At 49.1% G+C, this 21,910-nt stretch overlaps 1 protein-coding gene across 2 annotated transcripts in view; it reads right to left on the minus strand.

Annotated features, from left to right (window-relative positions):
• Nucleotides 1-21,910, minus strand: part of ATG2B (autophagy related 2B) — a 71,930-nt gene that overhangs the window by 43,189 nt on the left and 6,831 nt on the right. For both annotated transcript variants that reach the window (XM_073577676.1, XM_073577678.1), the window contains exons 3-8: nt 9,845-10,007; nt 9,603-9,752; nt 8,733-8,835; nt 8,498-8,660; nt 7,658-7,837; nt 6,841-6,937 (exon numbers count right to left, since the gene is read on the minus strand). In XM_073577676.1, coding sequence (XP_073433777.1) covers nt 6,841-6,937; nt 7,658-7,837; nt 8,498-8,660; nt 8,733-8,835; nt 9,603-9,752; nt 9,845-10,007 — 856 coding nt within the window. The remainder of the gene's footprint in view (nt 1-6,840; nt 6,938-7,657; nt 7,838-8,497; nt 8,661-8,732; nt 8,836-9,602; nt 9,753-9,844; nt 10,008-21,910) is intronic.

Genomic DNA, 21,910 nt, shown 5'->3' on the forward strand with positions numbered 1-21,910 from the left:
GACATATCAGCGCACTGCAGAGGTGCTAGACGAAGGCCCAAAGAGTACCGCCAGGAGGACACACACCGCCCGGGCAGAGTGTGTCGTACTGAAAAGAACTTAGTCCTTCCTGAGCCGGCAGCCCTACTAATGCCGACCAGATTCCGTGAGCAGACGCTGACCTGGAGGCCAGAGGACCTCTATACTTCAAGCCCGAGCTTGATAACTACCGTTGCTGTGGCCAGGTAGCCTGATGGAAGAGCGCCACGAAGGAAAAGTCAGAGGAGGACGAAAGAAAGGGAATTCAGAAAGATGGAGAGTGGACCCTTGATTCACAGGACGTGCACCACAGCTGCTACAGAGTCTGAGAGGCCCTAGGAGTGGTGGAGAGCCTGAAAGGCTACCAACTGAAAAGGAGAATGAACCTGTCCGTTGCAAAAGCAGATATCGCCAAAGCCCTGAAGAAATCAGGTCCTGGATAAGAGCTTCATGGAAAAATCATGCGATTCACAGGAGGCAAATGCTGAACGAAGAAAAATTTCTTCCTGAGAAAAACAAGGATGGACACAGTCCTAGATCCCGAAAAGGCACGCTGAGGAAAATGTGCAGAAGAACGACGAGGTTCAGCCTGAGGAAGGAGAGCGCTTGTCCTTCCGGTGACCTTCTCAATAATTTGGCGTATTGGAGCCACATGGAAGGAACGGAAAGTTGGTGAGGGACTTGTTTGGGGATAATTTCGCTCGTGAAACCGAAAGCCAAATGAACCCCTAGATGGGAACGATGAAGCGAAAACCCATGTCTCCATGCAAGAGAAAATTTTTGGACAGTGAGGACGGTCAAATATTCCGACCGGTCTCCAGAAAGAATGCTCTGATGAGCAAGCTAGGCCACATGTCTATAGAACTTTGCAACACGGGTGGAGACTAAGGCAGGACACGATATAGCGGTGGGTGGTTTCAAGGTTGACCTTGCCAACTACTGTGTGAATTCGCCGTTGGAATCTCTGAGGGATGCACTTCTGGGAGAGGAAGGACCATAGTAGTGGAAGACTTGGAACCGGAGGGTTCGTAGTCACAGAAGTAGTCTAATTTGCGAAGCGCTCGGGAGAAAAGAGATATACTAAGGCGCCCTCTTGTTTGGAAACGGCTGTAGTCTGCTCTGTGAAAAAATGACAAGACCCGAGAGCAGGCCACTGAGAACCTGCGAAAGAGCCGAACACTGAAAACGTACTGAATGGAACCTGGGGATAATCTGGATCTCATCGCCGCGATGTAGGCTCAGGATGGCTATGAAGAGACAACTGATTGCTCGACTAAGGAGGAAGAACGAAGACTACTGGATGACTTTTGAGATCAAAAGGAAGATAAACCCAGCATACGGGGATGAGGGTGGATATGGAAAAAAAAAAAATAGTCTAGCTGGACTTAGAAAAGTGATTAGTCGAGCAAGGAAAGTCCATGCAAAACATGGAGTATTGTCAACTGTAAGGAAAGTTGGCTCTAGGTAGATCAAATAGACACCAGAAGACAACTAGGCTGACGAAAGGCAGGGCAAGCCACATGACGATTTAAACGACCGAATCCATCCTGGACCTTCTGGAGCAGGGAGGGGATTACGGTGTGTAGACCCTCTAGCCTAAGTCTAAGACAACACGCACCCGAGGATAACAGTGAAAAGATACAATTCTAGCCGAAGGAAGAAACGCGTTATCACCAGACTCATCCTTGGATCCAAGACTGGAGCAGCTTTCTAGCCTGGTCGATGCTTGCGCAAAGTCAGATCCCACTCCTATCTGACGTGGGATACTATTTCCATTCACGGTCAGAAGTCACCTGTCTGAGCTGCTGGAGGCTTTACTCGGCGTCTGTAAGAAAGAATAGGTAAGTACCGACAGATAAGGAGCTTAGGTATTGTGGTAGCTCGAAGGCCCTTAGGACAGACTAGAACTTATAAACTACTATTTGCCAAACATTAAAGATAGGAAGAATACACCGGCAGGAAAAAACAGCCTCTGGACAGTACAGTAAACTGATCAGAAGGTGTGGCAAAAACTCCTGTGGAGCAACTCATACTTAGGGTACAGAGCATGCCGTAGTAAAACCGCGACCATCCGTACCTGACACGAGAGTGTCTGACCTACCTGAAGGTGGAGTATCCAGTTATGTTGCTACCGAGATCCGCTCTGTGGGACAGAGATCCGTTCCATTTGGACATGGTAGTGCTTACGTTTAACCGTTAACAAACCACAGATGTTATTGACAATGAAATATGCAGCTGAAAGGTGTCTTTGACTCACCTGAATGCGGCTTGTAACCGCAGCTGCAGCCCGCCATGAGCAATAAATGCCGGCACCTCACCTCGAGTGGTGATTAGATGGGAGCTTAGGCAAAAGCTGCAAAACACCGTGAGGAACATGAGAGAGGACACTCCTGACTCACCTGAAAATGGGACAGTAGAGCCGGATCGGTGTAGTTGATGGCCTCGGGTACGTTTGAGTTACCAGAAAGACGGTACGCATTGACTAAACATGTCTGGTAGAGGGCTATTCAAGTGCTAGATAAGGGACAGAATACTGCTGCAATAGAATGCGAGGAACCTGAAGGCGAGACGAGTGTCTGACTCACCTGAATACGGTACCGAACACCAGTACCACTGAAGCAGTCAACCCCAGACACGTCTACACAGTAATACGGCCGTTTGAACTACTGTACCTGGCAGGTGATGCGTCTGAAACCTGGATAGCGGATATAGCACAGCTGCAATCGGCTCTAAGTATCCTGTGCACAAATCAGCGTGGAGAGAACCCGGATAAGGGTATAGGAGACAGTCATTTCTGAGTTGCGGTGCGGTCTAGGCCTGGATACCTGACGACATTAGGCAGAATAACGGCTTGTGTGATGCGGTCTAGGTCTGGGAACCTGACGGCATTAGGCAGAATTACGGCTTCTGTGTTGCGGTCTAGGTCTGGGTACTTGACGACATTAGGCAGAATGATGGCTTCTGTATTGCGGTCTAGGTCTAGGTACCTGACGGCATTAGGTAGAATAACAGCTTCTGTGTTGTGGTCTAGGTCTGGGTACCTGACGGCATTAGGCAGAATAATGGCTTCTGTATTGCGGTCTAGGGCTGGGTACCTGACGGCATTAGGCAGAATAACAGCTTCTGTTTTGTGGTCTAGGTCTGGGTACCTGACGGCATTAGGCAGAATAATGGCTTCTGTATTGCGGTCTAGGGCTGGGTACCTGACGGCATTAGGCAGAATAACAGCTTCTGTGTTGTGGTCTAGGTCTGGGTACCTGACGGCATTAGGCAGAATAATGGCTTCTGTGTTGTGGTCTAGGTCTGGGAACCTGACGGCATTAGGCAGAATAACGGCTTCTGTGTTGCGGTCTAGGTCTGGGTACCTGACGGCATCAGGCAGAATAACGGCTTCTGTGTTGCGGTCTAGGTCTGGGTACCTGACGGCATTAGGCAGAATAATGGCTTCTGTGTTGCGGTCTGGGTACTTGACGACATTAGGCAGAATGATGGCTTCTGTATTGCGGTCTAGGTCTGGGTACCTGACGGCATTAGGCAGAATAATGGCTTCTGTGTTGTGGTCTAGGTCTGGGTACCTGACGGCATTAGGCAGAATAATGGCTTCTGTATTGCGGTCTAGGGCTGGGTACCTGACGGCATTAGGCAGAATAAAAGCTTCTGTGTTGTGGTCTAGGTCTGGGTACCTGACGGCATTAGGCAGAATAACGGCTTCTGTGTTGCGGTCTAGGTCTGGGTACTTGACGGCATTAGGCAGAATAATGGCTTCTGTATTGCAGTCTAGGTCTGGGTACTTGACGGCATTAGGCAGAATAACAGCTTCTGTGTTGTGGTCTAGGTCTGGGTACCTGACGGCATTAGGCAGATTAATGGCTTCAAGTGTAGTAAGTCGTGCCACAAAGTCTGTAATAAAGTAGTTTCTGACCAGTCAATTCTTCTGACGGTAGAACAGTAGGCCTGGGATCAGAAAGAGACTAAACACTACTCTCTGTTGTGCGCCATGGTTCCAACTTCTGGAAATGCGAGTTGTGGTCAGCTTCTTTATTCACTGCGCCACAGCAGACAATTGCCAGGTAACACGGACTTCTATTCCGCTGGAAGTCCGGCCCAAACACTGCAGACGTGAAGAGATAGAAGCAGCTCATTATTCTGCTTATAGCAGTATGAAGCCAGCGTCCGGAGGGGGCTGCAGAGAAAATAAAGGGCAAGTGCCTGTGAGCAGTAGATATGGGAGCAGTTGCTATGCCAGGGCTCCAACATCTTTATGTAAAGCAATGGTTGAGACTTGCTCTGATGAAAATCAGGGCAACTATTTGTAAAGGCCGAAAACACAAACAACTGTGTGACAAAATCAGATCTCCGAGGAGAAAAACGTGCGACTGAAACCTCCTACTAGGCCAACGCCATGCGGCAAATACAGAAGACAGCCGCGTGGCTCTACAAGGCTCTGTGTGCTCTGACACCAAACATACTGAGGAACTTGAGACTGCGCGGCAGAAGATTACAATTACGCTAGTAAATTACACGACTCTAGAGTACTATTACATCCGTGACTGTACAGCTCTAGAGTACAATTACTTCAGAGACCATACGGCTCCAGAAAAACCATTACGTTAGTGACTGTACGGCTCCAAGAGACTGTACGACTGGGTCAACTGGGGGCTCCTGGACTGTGGGAGAGGACCACAGAGGAGGAAGAAGAGGAGGATGGAGAACAAAGTGGCTTAGAATTAGACATGAGAACAATCCCACTAAGCGCTGCCAGAAGGTTAGGGGACAGGAGAGCAGAAGGGGGTGCCAGTCTGCAGTGCAGAGCTACTTACGGCAGGTGTCCTGTAGGAGACTTCCTGGCTGCAGAGAAGGACAGGCAGGTCCCATAGATTTAAGGAAGCCACTGATGTCATGCCTCAGGATTCGATCCGGCTGTCCTTCGGCTCCCCTGTACACCAGCCGGAAAATGGCGTCTGCTAGGAGACGCAGGGCAGAACGCGCGCGCTGAGAGGGGAGAGGGCGGCCAGAAACCGGGAAGCCCGCTCTCAGCTAAACACGGGGCCCGGGGGAGCAATATGGCGGCGGCTCCAGCCCAAAGTTGGAGGCTGAGGGTAGTGGGCGGAGCTTGACGCTACACAGGAAGAGGAGAGAGAGGGAGACACAGGCAGGAAAAAAGCCCGCCCGGAGCCGAGAGGAAGGGGGGTGGAGGCAGCGCTGTAACTAGGCCCAAGATGAAGCCGGGACCTAGATTATAGCCGGCAGCCGCCGGAGCGGGAGGGGGGTCCGCGGAGGTCATAAAATAGCACCAAACTGGTCCCCACAGTGGCGCCAGGGTGCTAAAAGTGGCGCAAACAAAGCGCCATGACGCCGCTTAGACAGGCTGCAAGGGGGCACAAAGAACAGGAAGCCTCTGTGTGCCAAAACACCCTCTCTTCCCCAAAGGTTCTGCAAAGCAGTGCTGAGGCCCCCCAAACCAGCCGGAAGGTGTGAACTGCGCTAGCCGCTTGAATAAAGGGTTTTTTTTTTCTCTCTCTCTCTTTTCCAGTTTTCTTCTCCTCTTAAGCACCTGGGGAGAAAAGAGGGAAAGTACCTCCCCATTCGCGAAAATCGGACGTCCGGAATCCATGTTGCGGGACGTCCGTGTCTCCTTGACAGACAGGCTCTGGTGGGCGAGTGGGTGGGAGAAGGAGGCAGGACCAGATATTCTTTCTCTTGCGGATCACCTAAACACGCTTCTGTGTTAGGGATTTTGGGGTCCTGCCGAACAGACATATGAGGATACGGGGTGGCAGTACACGCCGTACTCAAGTCTCTGCGTGGGAGTACAGCTGTGACTGTTTACACTGTATCCCTCCAGTACCTGAAAAGGAACGACGCACATTAGGTAGATAGGGGTCTCAAGAGAGACCCGTGTCCACCTCCTATCTGACACTAAGCTAAACTGAACATCCTACTTCCTGTCAGTAGGGTGTACACTGCGGAGGAGGAGCTAACTTTTTTTCTGCATAGTGTCAGCCTCCTAGTGGCAGCAGCATACACCCATGGTTTCCTGTGTCCCCCAGTGAAGCGATAGAGAAACTACAACTTCCAGCATGTCCTGACAGCATAGGGTTGTAGTTTTGAAATCGGAATTCAGTTGGTTGCGGACCCCTGATTTACTCAGTGATATTACATGTTAGCATGAAGGATTAGCGGCAGTTTGCAATGATAAAACACTAGGCCTTTATGCACAGATTCAGATTAAAGGGCCAGTCACACTAAGCGATATCGATAGCAATATCGCTATAACGCCACTGGTTTTTGTGACGTAGCAGCGATATTGCTAGCGATATCGCTATGTCTGATACTTACCTCTGACCGGCTCCCCCACTGATTATCGCTGATCGCGCAAGAACGTCCTGGACCGTTTCTCGTCGTCAGCTTCCTGTGGTGCCGACGAGCGACGCGTGGACGCGGGCAGGAGGACGTCAGGATGGCCTTGTCTGACAGGTAAGTAGCGACCGCTGCTATGTCACTGGTGAAATCTGCCTGTTTGGCAGCTCACTAGCGACCACTTAACGATGCTCCAGCGATCCTGACCGTGTCATATCGCTGGTCGGGATCGCTGGTGCATCGCTAAGTGTGACAGTACCTTAACACTCAAATTGATGCAGCCTTTTAGTTGGAAACCCATTAACATGAGATAACAGCCCCCTATGGCAAGCGCAGATCCCAGCACGTAAAGATGAACAGATGCTTTTCGGAAGGGTCGATGAAAGGATAGGGCTGGAATATCAATGAGGATGTGAGATTTACTCCTGCGTGCACAGTACCTGGGCGAGACGCTTTCCTTACCTGGCCCTGCGATCGATGACAACATATCCAGCAGAAGGTGAACTTGTCGGGGAGAAAGGAAGACGTGAAAAGAATCCACACGGCCGTCCACGTCCAGCTGAAGAAAAGCAGAGGTGGCGATCAGTGACTGTACAGCACAGAAAACCAAAGACCGGCCGACTATGGATCCTTAATGGTTGAAAGATTGGTGAGGGTTCCTGGACCTCCAGCGGTCAGGTGATACCAGTTCCCACAGCCACCGGAAGTGCATAGTGGACAGAGAGAAACTCTCGAGGCCCCATACATATCATTACGGTTTCCATTGCTGCCATGTAAAACCCACTGGTGTCTGCTATAAACCTGAGATCTGTGGACGCTTATAACCGTGGCATCTAAGGGGTTATTTGGCCAGAATAGAAGGCATCTGATCTCAGCTGTAACATTGGGTGCCAGGCCATCAATTCCCACTGCGCAAAACCAGTCAGACCCCAGATGGGGCTGCGCCACCACTTTTTGTCACTTTATTTGGTTAGGGAAAGTACATTTAGCTGAATGTGTAAGTTGGAAACTTCTTTTGGGGTCTAATTTTACATTACCATAGACCCCCATTAACCAGAGGGTAGGAAAAAAACACAATGAGTGCATTTATGCCTCTCTGGCTGGTGCATCTGCTGATCATACTTTTTTTTTTTTTTTTTTGCAATGTGCTTCTATGGTGCATGGATGTCAGAGCAGGTATCTCTGGTCGGCATGCTCGTACCGAGTGTACACGCCACACAGTGGCCAAAATGCAGTGTGAACTTCGCCTTCGATTGTGCAACAGGAAAACGTTACTGACCTTGGCTCCAGGAAGAACTTCATTCTGTTTCAGGATTAGTCCCAGTTCAATCTTGCCGACGAGCGAGGCGATCTGTACCGGATCAGAGGGGGCGACTTCTGTTACACTCCTTGTGAACTGGGGGTGGGGTTCAAATACAGGTTTGGGGTTCCAGCTCGGTGACAGCTTTGGCTCGGTTTCCTGGAGGATGGTCATAAATATGATGCGTTAGTGGCTGTGGGTGGCCCAATATTCGATACCGGGCGGCACGGTGGCTCAGTGGTTAGCACTGCAGCCTTGCAGCGCTGGGGTCCTGGGTTCGAATCCCACCAAGGACAACATCTGCAAGGAGTTTGTATGTTCTCCCCGTGTTTGCGTGGATTTCCTCCGGGCACTCCGGTTTCCTCCCACATTCCAAAGACATACTGATAGGGAATTTAGATTGTGAGCCCCATCGGGGACAGTGATGATGTGTGCAAACTGTAAAGCGCTGCGGAATATGTTAGCGCTATATAAAAATAAAAATTATTATTATTATTATTATTATTATTATTATACCAGGCAATTACAGAGCGCCAGACGATCGCTCCATCCCGATTCCCTTGTAATGGGGTAGGGGATCCCGACAGCAGCTCCGATACGAAGGACACGGACTCCATACTACAGAGATACTATACTTTGTTAGAGACCACTTAACACAATGGTTGATAACGAAGGACCCTCTATTGTAAAGCATCTGTAGAAGAGGGAGTCGTCCAGCATTTTTTTAATATAACCCAAAAAAAGGACATCCCTTTAAAACAAGCGCCAGATAAATCCATTTTTCTGCATTGTCAGATGTTGATACAGAAGAGAGGTTACCACGTGCAATGTTGAAGACACAGGCGAAGATCTGGCTGACGCGGCAAACTCGTCCCAGAAGAAGGAGATCCCGCTCAGCTCCAGGACTTTATGAGCGAAGGCGGAAGGTCTGTGGACATCAATACCGGACTGATCGTCCACTGTCTCGTCAGAATACACAGTCCTGCGGGTATAGGATCGGGGGTGAGCTACACCGCCTACCAACAGGGGGCGCATCACACGTCCAGTAACCTACCTGCTGATCCGCATTTCCAGGGCACATCCAGTTTTGGAGTTCTCGGGGATGTTCTCTATCCTGAACACGGTGTCGATGAATGTGACGCGGACTCGTCGCAGGACTGCAAAATGGCATCAGAAGACGGAAAAGGGATTATAGTAATACCTCTGCTTACATTAAAGATACAAGGGAGGGGTGGTGCCATGTTAGGAGGGGTTTCCATCCAGAGTACCACCCTTCCCTATAGAATCTATAGGTCTAACTAGCATAAAATGAAAGCATCAGTCTGTACGAACCATATGCCTTCAAGTTGTCCCTGTTACTGGATGAATTATTTCTATTCACTGACAGCAAGCAGGAATATTAAAAGAGGTGAGCACTAGCAATGCATTCCGTAGGGCCGAATAACAGCACGCGGAGCAATCTGGCAGTCAATACAATGCATTGCCCGTCGCTTCTTAACGTCAGTGACCATTTTTATAATCTCTGCTTGCTATCAGTGAAAGGGAATAATACTTCCAGAGGCTTAAAATACACCTGTGGGGACCTATATATCGGGGGTCATACAGGACAGCAGTTTCTATATATCCTACTGAGGCACAGAGGGGGGTCCCCATCTATGAGCCCCTCTGGTGGACCCAGCAGGCGTTACATGGTCAGCCACCTGAGGGGTAGACACGACCTGCAAACTGTGGGGATAGTCTGCTACAATGCGTCAGTGCAGGGAATCGAGAACCGTTCAGCCTTGATGCAGTTGTAACAGAACTTCAGCTGTGGGAAATGTTAGGTCTGCAGTGGTTTGCAGTCTATGCCTATAAACAAGAATGCTCCCATTCACTGCCAGCAAGCAGATGACTGAAACCGGTGAGGTCTGACACAAACACTTACCAGTTTCTATTGTTTCTGCAAACTTCTCCAATCCCTCGAAAGGCTGAGACGACTCCTGGTCGTCGGTGAGCTTCTGGCTCAGACACTCGCGGGCCAGCTGCATGCTGCTGGTCATAAAGCTGGACCAGTACATCGGCTCCGAGGCTGAACCTGCGCAGGAAAGAAGAAGTGAGGACAAGGAAAAGGGTCCGACCGTCCAATCAAGAGCCTAGGACCGGCGCCATCCAGACACTTTTACATACGCGGTCGAGGTCTTGGCCTGAAAACCATCTCCAGCCCCTTCACCTCCAGGGCACAGTTATCGTGTAGTAAGGACCCCCAGGGCACCGACAGGGAGATGGTCTGTATGAAGCCCTCAGTCACCTCCAGGGGGGCATCCGCCGACTCCATTATTTCATTAAGACTCTGACAATGGGAGACGCAACAATCAGTGCAGCTCTGGAGCATGACAATGGATCAGAAATGTAATGTATTTATACGGTGACTGCACAAGCAGAATAGTGAGTGCAGCTCTGGGGTATAATACAGGATGTAACTCAGGATCAGTACAGGATCAGTAATGTAATGTATGTACACAGTGACTGCACCAGCAGAATAGTGAGTGCAGCTCTGGGGTATAATACAGGATGTAACTCAGGATCAGTAATGTAATGTATGTACACAGTGACTGCACCAGCAGAATAGTGAGTGCAGCTCTGGAGTATAATACAGGATGTAACTCAGGATCAGTAATGTATGTACACAATGACTCCACAAACAGAATAGTGAGTGCAGCTCTGGAGTATAATACAGGAGGTAACTCAGGATCAGTAATGTAATGTATGTACAGTGTGTCTGCACCAGCAGAATAGTGAGTGCAGCTCTGGGGTATAATACAGGAGGTAACTCAGGATCAGTAATGTAATGTATGTACACAGGGACTGCACCAGCAGAATAGTGAGTGCAGCTCTGGAGTATAATACAGGATGTAACTCAGGATCAGTAATGTAATGTATGTACACAGTGACTGCACCAGCAGAATAGTGAGTGCAGCTCTGGAGTAGAATACAGGATGTAACTCAGGATCAGTAATGTAATGTATGTACACAGTGACTGCACCAGCAGAATAGAGAGTGCAGCTCTGGAGTATAAAAAAGGATGTAACTCAGGATCAATAATGTATGCACACAGTGACTGCAGCAGCAGAATAGTGAGTGCAGCTCTGGGGTATAATACTGGATGTAACTCACGATCAGTAATGTATGTACAGTGTGTCTGCACCAGCAGAATAGTGAGTGCAGCTCTGGAGTATAATAGAGAATGTAACTCAGGATCAGTAATGTAATGTACGTACACAGTGATTCCACCAGCAGAATAGTCAGTGCAGCTCTGGAGTATGATACAAGGATGTGTTATTTGCTGCAGCGATATCTCATTACGCCACTTGCACTTTGTCCCTATATCTCAGCGGTTGCTCCTATTTTCAGCTTCAATGCTGAGGTGCCATCCATTTCCCAATATGATGGTACTGCAGTTTTGTTTTCCTGCACTGTGGCTGTGAGTAGACCCCTGTACAGAGCCCTAATTTGTGGGGTCCACCTTCTGTCTCCCCAATGCTGCACATGAGGAGCAATCTCCTCTTACACTGCGATACGTAGCAGCAGAGGGTCGGCTGTCGTCAGCTGCACACTGACAACCTTCATCACAGTTGATCCCATTCCCTCTGACTTTGTGATGTGATTTTTGGCCATAGAGCAATAAGAAGATGCCATTCACCCTGTGTGACGTATCCAAGATATTACGAAGGGTGACATCTGCAACTCGAGACATCATGGCGAAGGGACCATGCAATTAATTTTCCATCACTGACAGATTAGGACAAGGTCAGGAAGAAACGTAGGCCTCAGAATGGAAACCGCAGATGTTCCTGTTCACCGACAACAATGAGAAATCGCACCCACCCATCGATCACAGGGACCTGTGCTGCCTCTATCAATAGAGGCGATAAATGGAGCAGTGGATCCACTGGATCCAAAGTCCATAAAGATAGTTACTGCCGTATCTGACCTGCACCCGATCGAGCCATCGTGGGGGTCCTGGTGATTACTTATTAAGGCTGTAATACCCCTTCAAGACAACCTGCCGCCTGGGCAGGAAGCCGCTGCAGAGACCCAAATCCTGCCCGCCCACCACATGCAGATATAGATCTGTACCCAAGTAATGGACTTTTCGGGACGTTGCCACCTCCTCTATTAAACTTCTTTTGTTCCGAGAATAGATCCTTGCATCATTCATTTTTAATGTCGGGTGGACCGCATCTACTTGTAGTGAGGACAATCATCCACGTACAGTTGTGGCCAAAAGTATTGACACCCCTGCAATTCTGTCAGATAATACTCAGTTTCTTCCTGAAAATGATTGCAAACACAAATTCTTTGGTATTATTATCTTCATTTAATTTGTCTTAAATGAAAAAACACAAAAGAGAATGAAGCAAAAAGCAAAACATTGATCATTTCACACAAAACTCCAAAAATGGGCCAGACAAAAGTATTGGCACCCTCAGCCTAATACTTGGTTGCACAACCTTTAGCCAAAATAACATATCCCAAGAAAAGGACCTACCAAATAATGGCACTTCAAATATCAAATTCATCCAACTAGACAAGGAAGTTCAGCCATAAAAATTACAACTTTACTGAAACAGCAGTGTACAAACAATAAAACACATACTTAAAAGGAGATGCCAATCCATTCACCAAACAAGGTAAGTATGCAAATATACATTCTGTACATGAAAAGTGTACCTACTAGGGATATCTAAATTGCAAATGCCTAAATAGTGGCTGCTCGATCACCATTCCCTGCAGGATACAATATATGTCGCGTTTCGCCACAGCTTCGTCCAGGGGGGTAGATTGGACGAAGCTGTGACGAAACGCGCGTCGGGGACAACACCACACAAGGTTGTCTGTTTCCTCAATGTAACTTGCACTCTATTTATGCCTTCTGCTCACATGCTTGAGAAATTGCATGGTGACTGTTTTGTATAATATGTTCAACCATTGCACTATGGTCAGTCTCTGCCTGCACTAGTAGGAATAAGAGAGATATTGATCTCAATTGCAGGAAAGTCTTAGTTACTCACCGGTTAACGGTATTTTTCGGAGTCCATGACAGCACCACCTGAGAGAGGGGATCCGCCCTTTAGGAACAGGAAACCTACAGATACAAAAAGGGCGGCACCTCTCCCACGCATCAGTTGGATTACAGAGCACAAGAGGACTTTCAAGGTTAATGCATGGTTTATGTACAGTATTCTTTACAATTATAAACTTTTATCACCAGTGAGCATATACAAGAGAAAGACGTGCACACCCAAATTAAACTAAAGGGAGGGAATATACGGGTGCTGTCATGGACTCCGAAAAATACCGTTAACCGGTGAGTAACTAAGACTTTATTCGGTCGTCCATGACAGCACCACCTGAGAGATTTACAGAGAGTAATATCAGCTTTAGGGAGGGACTACAGCCTGCAGCACCCTTATACCAAAAGAGAGGTCTGTGGAAGCACCCAGGTCTAGCCTATAATGACTATAAAAGGTGCTCGGAGAGGACCAAGTAGCCGCCTTACATATCTGGTCAATGGAGACTTCTGATCTTTCGGCCCATGAGGTCGCCATGGCCCTGGTGGAATGCGCCCTCAGCTTCCCGGGTGGCGACCTGCCCTTTGAGGTGTATGCTATTGAAATCGCCTCTCTAATCCATCTGGCTAGTGTATTTTTCGATGCCCTACAACCTTTCCTGGGGCCTTGATGAGAGATAAATAGGGCATTATCTTTCTTCCAGGGATCGGTGACTGTCAGATATTCTATGAGGCCTCTCCTAACATCCAGGGTGTGTAGTTTCTTTTCCTTCTCGTTAGATGGATTAGGGAGGAAGGATGGGAGAACTATTTCCTGTGTCCTATGGAAACTAGAAACTACCTTAGGCAAGTACGCTGGATCAGGTCTAAGTATTACCCTATCCTCTTTGAACTGTAAATAAGGAGGACGCCTAGATAATGCCTGGATATCGCTTATTCTGCGGGCTGATGTTAGAGCTACCAGGAAGGCTACTTTGAGGGACAGGTTTTTTAGGGAAGCTGACGAGATAGGTTCGAATGGGGTTTCTGTCATAGCAGTGAGGACTAGGTTCAAGTCCCACGGCATGAATCTATCCTTCATTATTGGCCTGGATCTACCTGCCGCCTTAATGAACCTGCTTACCCAATAATTACCAGCGATGTTGCAGCTAAAAAGGGCCCCCCAAGGCTGACACTTGTACTTTAAGGGTACTGGTAGAAAGCCCCATGTCCAGACCTCTTTGTAGGAACTCTAATATCTGAATTATAGGTGCTGAATCCCCAGCGACTACTCCTGAGTTTTGAAGGAATTTTTTCCAAATTCTAACAAATTTTCGTGGTAATGATTTTTCTACTCTTAAGTAGGGTGTTAATTAGGTCTGAGGAGAAGCCCTTCTCTTCTAATAATGACCGTTCAAACTCCACGCCGTCAGATGTAGGCCAGCCACCTGAGGATGGAAGACTGGGCCCTGGGACAGGAGATCCGGGATGTCCGGCAGAACCCAAGGATCGGACACCGACATGGTCCTGAGGCATGAGAACCATGCTCTCCTGGGCCAAAATGGAGCGATAACTATAACCCTCGCTCTGTCTTTCCTGATTTTCCTCATCACCAGGGGTAGAAGAGATAGGGGAGGGAAGGCGTAGGCTAGTCTGAAGTCCCACTTTATCAGGAAGGCATCTACCGCCAGAGGATTCTCTCTGGGATTTAGGGAGCAGAATTGTTTCAATTTCCTGTTGTCTCTGGTGGCGAAGAGGTCTACCTCTGGATATCCCCACTTTTGTACAATCAGATTGAATATGGAGGTGTTTAGGGACCATTCCCCTTGCTTTAGCTGATTGCGGCTTAAAAAGTCTGCCGTGATGTTGTCTCTTCCTTTTATATGCAGCGCTGTTAAAGATAGAAAGTACTGCTCTGCTAGTTGGAACAACTGCTCTGCTAGTTGGAACAACCGCTCTGCTACAATCATCAGGGGTCTGGAACGGGTCCCGCCTTGGTGATTGATATATGCCACGGTGACCTGATTGTCGGAGAACACTCGCACGTGATGGCGCTGTAGATACACAAGGAGCTTTTTAGCCGCCTGCTCTACTGCTGTCAATTCTTTTAGGTTAGACGACATTCCTAACTGATGATGTTGCCATTGGTCCTGGACTAGTATTTCACCCATATGAGCTCCCCAACCGGAAGGACTAGCATCCGTGGTGACTATGCGGGTTACGTTATACTCCCTGGGCACCCCTTTAGACAAATTATCCTTGTCTAACCACCACTCTAGGGACTCCCTTGTGTTACGGGACAAGGTTAGCTGTCCCTCCAAGTAACCCCCAAGGACTTTTTGATGTAATAAGACCTCGCTCTGTAGTTTCCTTGCATGAAACTGGGCCCACTGGACTGCCGGGATACAGGCCGACAGAGAGCCTAGAAGGGACATGGCTTTCCTGAGGGACATGGTGGGGTTATTGGAGGCGTTCAGGACCTGATAATGGAGGCGAACAAGCTTCTCCGGAGGCAGACGGCATTCCTGTTTCTCAGAATCTAGGGTTAGGCCCAAGAATTGTTGGACTCTCATTGGTTGCAACCGATATTTTTTGACGTTCAGCAACCATCCTAACCGTTCTAGGGCAGACATTGCCTTTTGTAGCTGTTGTAAACAATGATTCGCCGTTTTGCCTACAATAAGAAAATCGTCCAGGTAGGGGATCACCAGAATGTCTGATTCACGTAGATGGGCCATGACCTCCGCTATCACTTTAGTAAATACTCGGGGAGCGACTGCCACTCCAAAGGGGAGGGCCGCATATTGGAAATGTCGAATTGACCCATCCAACTGAACCGCCACTCTGAGAAACCGCTGATGGCCTGCATGGATGGGTATATGGTAGTATGCGTCTTTTAAATCTAACACCACCATAAAGCAGTTTTGGAACAACAATTTTATTGTAGATTTAATTGTTTCCATTTTAAACGGACGTATGACCAGAAACTTGTTGAGGGCCTTAAGGTTTATTATCGTCCTAAAGGAGCTGTCTGGTTTGCGGACCAGGAACAGAGGGGAGTAGAATCCCTTCCCCCATTCTCCCTCTGGAACCTCTATTAGGACTTTCTTGGCGCACAGGTCATGAACCTCGGTCTCCAGGGCAGCTTGTTCTGAAGTAGAAGACCTGAGTGGGGTGATTTTAAATTGATCAAGGGGAACCCTAGAAAACTCTAGTCGTAGTCCCACGGCTATTATCCCCAATATCCAGCTGCTATTAGAGATCAGAGACCAGGATGGGTAGAAGGCAGCTAGTCTCCCTCCTACCGGGGCAACTAGTCATTGGGGCGGCTTTTTCGTATCCCGAGCTGGACCTTCCTGGCGCCCCCCTCCAAACATGAATCCTGTACCTTTCCTTTTTTTCTCATCCCATCTGCCCTGATATCTGGACGGCCTTCTCCGGAAAAAACCTTTCCTAGTAAAGGGACGTCTGTAAGAGGGGTTCGGGAGACTGGGAAATTTCTTTTTGTCATCTCCAGCTTTTTCTAATAATTCGTCCAAGACGGGGCCGAATAGGTACTCCCCCTCGCAAGGAATGGAACAGAGACGGGACCGGGCTTGAATATCTCCCGGCCAGCATTTTAACCAGAGCGCTCTTCGCGCTGCATTAGATAGACCCGCGGCTTTAGCCGCCATCCTTGCAGAGTCTGCGGAAGCATCGGCTAAAAATGCCGCGGCATTCTGAATGATCGGCAAACTTTTCCGAATAGATGTTCTTGAAGCTCCGTCTTTTAGCTCGGAATCCAGCTGATCTAGCCAGACCATCATGGATCTGGCTGTACAGGTGGCAGCTACCGCTGGTCTTAATGCGCCTGCTGACATCTCCCATGTCCCTTTAAGAAAAGAATCTGCTTTTTTATCTAGCGGATCTTTCAAGGAGGCCATATCGTCAAATGGTATGGCGGATTTTTTGGACGCTTTGGCTACTGCTGCGTCTAGTTTCGGGGCTTTATCCCATCTGTTTACTACCGGGTTATCAAAGGGGTATCTCCGCTTAAAGGCTGGTGGCATGGTGCCCCTTTTTTCCGGTCTCTTCCATTCTCTGTCAATTAGGCTCTGGACTTTATCGTTTAATGGAAAAGCTCTGCCTTTTTTGGGGTCTAGACCCCCGAACATTATGTCCTGTGCTGAGAGTTCCCGTTTTTTGTCCGAAACCCCCATGGTGGACCGTATTGCTTTCACTAATCTGTCCATCTGATCTAAGGGGAAGCAGAACCGGCTAGAGTCTTCATCCGAGGAAGACGAGGAGGAGGCCGAGGAGTCCGAGGAGTTGTCACCTTTCCTAGGGGTGACTGAGGCCTCCGAGCCTGAACCACTAGCCTCTCTTCTCCTAGAAGGTTCACCTTGAGGTAAGACTTTCATTTCTGCCCTGATCATCTCTCTCAGGCTTGAAGTGAAGTCAGGCGTCTCTTCCGCTACCTGCATAAACGGGGGAGAGTATAAGGGCCTGACAATCTACCCCTGGACTCCCTGACTTTATTAACCCCTACAGTCTGTCGTAAGCATGGCTGACATAATTTTTTAGGGTGGCCATCTGGTAGGGGGGAACTACAGAGGGCACATTCCCTGTGCTTCTGTTTTCCCGTAGCTTTCTTCCCCTGCAAAAAAACATAAGGGAACACTGCATCAGGGTACATTCACGGAGATCTCTTACCCATGCAGATGAAGCAGGTACCGGATCACGGAGGGAGGCAGGGGGATCCTTTAGCCTGGAGGAACTTTCGCGGCTTTGGTCGCTTGTTCGTCTCTGCTTCTTCTGCTGGCCACTCGTATGCGGTTTTGTCGTTGCCTGTTTTTGCGGGCGCTCCCGCGCCTCGTCCTGCTGGTCTATGGGGGCTTCCGTCGTATCCATCGCTGGGGCCTTCGGAAGCACCCCAGCAGCGTCCCCATCTGCCTTATATGGCCTCTTGGTGTCCGGGTCAGCAGGTATCTGGCCATAGCACCAGCCACCCGGGATCCTCTCGCGCACTCCCTCCCCCATGCTCCGGCCCCCCCCGCCTTACCCAGGCCGCCGCGCGACCCCCGGACAGGCGTGCACCCGCGGCGCGCATCGGAGGCCGGCCGGCACCCGACTTCCTGTATCGGCGTTTTCGGCTCCGCCCCTTCCGCCGCTCACCAGAGCCTTGCGGGAGCGCGCGCGAAGGAGCCGGCGCGGCGCCCCTGCTCGGAATGCCTCCTAGCCCCCGCGCACACCGCCATGACCGCCGCCAGGGGCCAGCATCGACCGGGAGGACCGGACCCGGGGGAGCGCAGCAGGAAACCCGGGGCATACATACCAGGTGCTGGCGTTCCGGAGACGGTATCCACCGGACCCCTGCTCCACCTGCTTCGTCCACTGCCGTGGTGACCTACCCGGCCCCACCGTGGCGCTTCCAGGGACCCCGCACTGACCGAGGTAGGAGACCCCCTCGCTACCTGGGTCGGTCAGCCGGCCTGGGCATTCATGACGACTCCATGACGGACGATCTGTAGAGAGTCCTGTCCTCTAGGAACAGGAAACCAACTGATGCGTGGGAGAGGTGCCACCCTTTTTGTATCTGTAGGTTTCCTGTTCCTAAAGGGCGGATCCCCTCTCTCAGGTGGTGCTGTCATGGACGACCGAATAAATAGTTGTTCTCTGATATCCGGGAACGTTTTTGTGATCTGTGATTACATAAATCTGCACCTTAAGTATACAGCCTACTCTGCGGCACAATTGTATTTAATACTGACCATTATTTTACAGACTATACTTAGTAATAGTCATATAGGGTCTGGGCAACAGTCTCACCCCTCTGAGCAGGCATATACTGAGTGCACTCTACATGCGGTTACCAACTCTAATTTTTCTTAATAGTATTATGCATTGAGGACATATATTGTATCCTGCAGGGAATGGTGATCGAGCAGCCACTATTTAGGCATTTGCAATTTAGATATCCCTAGTAGGTACACTTTTCATGTACAGAATGTATATTTGCATACTTACCTTGTTTGGTGAATGGATTGGCATCTCCTTTTAAGTATGTGTTTTATTGTTTGTACACTGCTGTTTCAGTAAAGTTGTAATTTTTATGGCTGAACTTCTTTAGCCAAAATAACTGCGACCAACCGCTTCCGGTAACCATCAATGAGTTTCTTACAATGCTCTGCTGGAATTTTAGACCATTCTTCTTTGGCAAACTGCTCCAGGTCCCTGATATTTGAAGGGTGCCTTCTGCAAACTGCCATTTTTCGATCTCTCCACAGGTGTTCTATGGGATTCAGGTCTGGACTCATTGCTGGCCACCTTAGAAGTCTCCAGTGCTTTCTCTCAAACCATTTTCTAGTGCTTTTTGAAGTGTGTCTTGGGTCATTGTCCTGCTGGAAGACCCATGACCTCTGAGGGAGACCCAGCTTTCTCACACTGGGCTCTACATTATGCTGCAAAATTTGTTGGTAGTCTTCTGACTTCATAATGCCATGCACACGGTCAAGCAGTCCAGTGCCAGAGGCAGCAAAGCAACCCCAAAACATCAGGGAAACTCCGCCATGTTTGACTGTAGGGACAGTGTTATTTTCTTTGAATGCCTCTTTTTTTCTCCTGTAAACTCTATGTTGATGCCTTTGCCCAAAAAGCTCTACTTTTGTCTCATCTGACCAGAGAACATTCTTCCAAATCGTTTTAGGCTTTTTCAGGTAAGTTTTGGCAAACTCCAGCCTGGCTTTTTTATGTCTCGGGGTAAGAAGTGGGGTCTTCCTGGGTCTCCTACCATACAGTCCCTTTTCATTCAGATGCTGACGGATAGTACGGGTTGACACTGTTGTACCCTTGGACTGCAGGGCAGCTTGAACTTGTTTGGATGTTAGTCGAGGTTCCTTATCCAACATCCGTACAATCTTGCGTTGAAATCTCTTGTCAATTTTTCTTTTCCGTCCACATATAGGGAGGTTAGCCACAGTGCCATGGGCTTTAAACTTCGTGATGACACTGCGCACGGTAGACACAGTAACATTCTGGTCTTTGGAGATGGACTTGTAGCCTTGAGATTGCTCATGCTTCCTCACAATTTGATAGTTCTTTGGTCTTCTTTCTTTTCTCCATGCTCAATGTGGTACACACAAGGACACAGGACAGAGGTTGAGTCAACTTTAATCCATGTCAACTGGCTGCAAGTGTGATTTAGTTATTGCCAACACCTGTTAGGTGCCACAGGTAAATTACAGGTGCTGTTAATTACACAAATTAGAGAAGCATCACATGATTTTTCGAACAGTGCCAATACTTTTGTCCACCCTCTTTTTTATGTTTGGTGTGGAATTATATCCAATTTGGCTTTAGGACAATTCTTTTTGTGTTTTTCATGTAAGACAAATTAAATGAAGATAATACCACCAAAGAATTTGTGTTTGCAATCATTTTCAGGAAGAAACTGAGTATTATCTGACAGAATGGCAGGGGTGTCAATACTTTTGGCCACAACTGTAGTATCGTACCAGTGAAATTAACCCTCTGAATTCCACCAGATTGCAGAAAACTGGTCTGGTGCATCATGAGCACTGTCTTCTAGGGGAGTTTCAAAGTAGTGAGGAGGGGCTGGGGCTTAACCAAGATTAGATAAAGCAGGGCTGACTACTTCCAAAAACAGCCCCGGCTTTATATGGTTCATTGACGTGAATGGTTTGGAGTTGCAATATCAGATACAACCAATTGACAATTGACCCCTCTATTCTGCATCAGTGCATGCTGGGAGCCGAAGTCTTACAAGAGATAAAACACTGCAGGTTGGTATCTCCTACTGTAAGGCTACTTTCACACATCCGTTTTTTAAATCCGGCATGATGCGGCGAAATTTGTGTAAACCGGATCCGGAATTGGATCCAGTTTTTTCACATAGAATGTAATGATCGCCGCATCATGCCGGATGGACATGCGGCGCCTCCGGGTTTTGCCGGATACGGCAAACATGCGCCGTCCGGCGTCTGCAAAAAACGTTGGCTGCAACGTTTTTTTGCAGCGCCGGACCGGCTTTTTCAACTGCGCATGCCCGGGCACTATGAGTTTTAACCCCACAAGTGCCCGGCGCGCATCTCTCTCTCTCTCTCTCTCCATACGCTCCATACCTTTCTTTGGCTGGCTCTCTCGTCCCCCTCTGTCTCTCTGGCTGCTCTCTCGTCCCCCGCTGTCTCTCTGGCTGCTCTCTCGTCCCCCGCTGTCTCTCTGGCTGCTCTCTCGCCTCCCGATCTCTCTCCGGCTGGCTCTCTCGACCCCCGGTGCTGCGGCTCCTTTAAATGTCCTCCAAGCCGCATCAGGGGCCGCATGTACATCCGGTGTCACCGCTGCAGGCCGGATCCGGCGGCCCGGCTATTCGCCGCAGGCCACCGGACCCCTGACACCGGATGTCTGAAAGAGGCCTAAATCTTTAAGATTCCTCCAAGAGTTAGGAACATTCTACAGATCCTTGCAGACGCCAATCATAGACCATGTAAATGCCCCGTCACACATAGCGATCTCGCTAGCGAGATCGCTGCTAAGTCACAAGTTTTGTGACACAACAGCGATCTCACCAGCGAGATCGCTGTGTGTGACAGCGATCAGTGACCGGCCCCCTGCCGGTATCGCTGATGGCTGTAGGAAAGCCCTGGACATTTTTTTGGTCGCTGGTCTCCCGCTGGCCAGCACGCATCACTGCATGTGACAGGCGGGAGACCAGCTGGTAACTAACGTACACATCGGGTATCTAAGGGACGTGCGTCCCTTAGATACCCGATGTGTACGTTAGTTACCAGCGCGCTGATGGAGGGAGCTGGAAAACTAAAGGTACATATCAGGTATCTAAGGGACGCACGTCCCTTAGTTACCAGCTCCCTGCATCAGCGCGCTGGTAACTAACGCATACAGCGACGCCGGGCGTTCTGCGTCGCTGTGCTGATCGCTGGTGAAGCTGCCTTTTTGACAGCTCACCAACGTTCACATAGCGACTTACCAGCGATCCTGACAGGTTGATATCGTTGTCGGGATCGCTGGTGAGTCGCTATGTGTGACTCCAGCTTAAGATGTTAGCAGCAGACTTTGGTCTTCGGAGGCCAATTACAGTGTGATTGGGGGGGGGGGGGTTGTGGAAGCCATTAAGTTGCTCGCCGAGTAGCTCCGACCTCAGAAGAAGGACTCCGCAACCACTGACCGAATGATCTTAGGAGTGACAA

The sequence above is a fragment of the Dendrobates tinctorius genome, unplaced genomic scaffold, assembly GCF_039654945.1.
Source record: "Dendrobates tinctorius isolate UK_male_01 unplaced genomic scaffold, ASM3965494v1 ptg000057l, whole genome shotgun sequence".
Taxonomy (NCBI): Eukaryota; Metazoa; Chordata; class Amphibia; order Anura; family Dendrobatidae; genus Dendrobates; species Dendrobates tinctorius.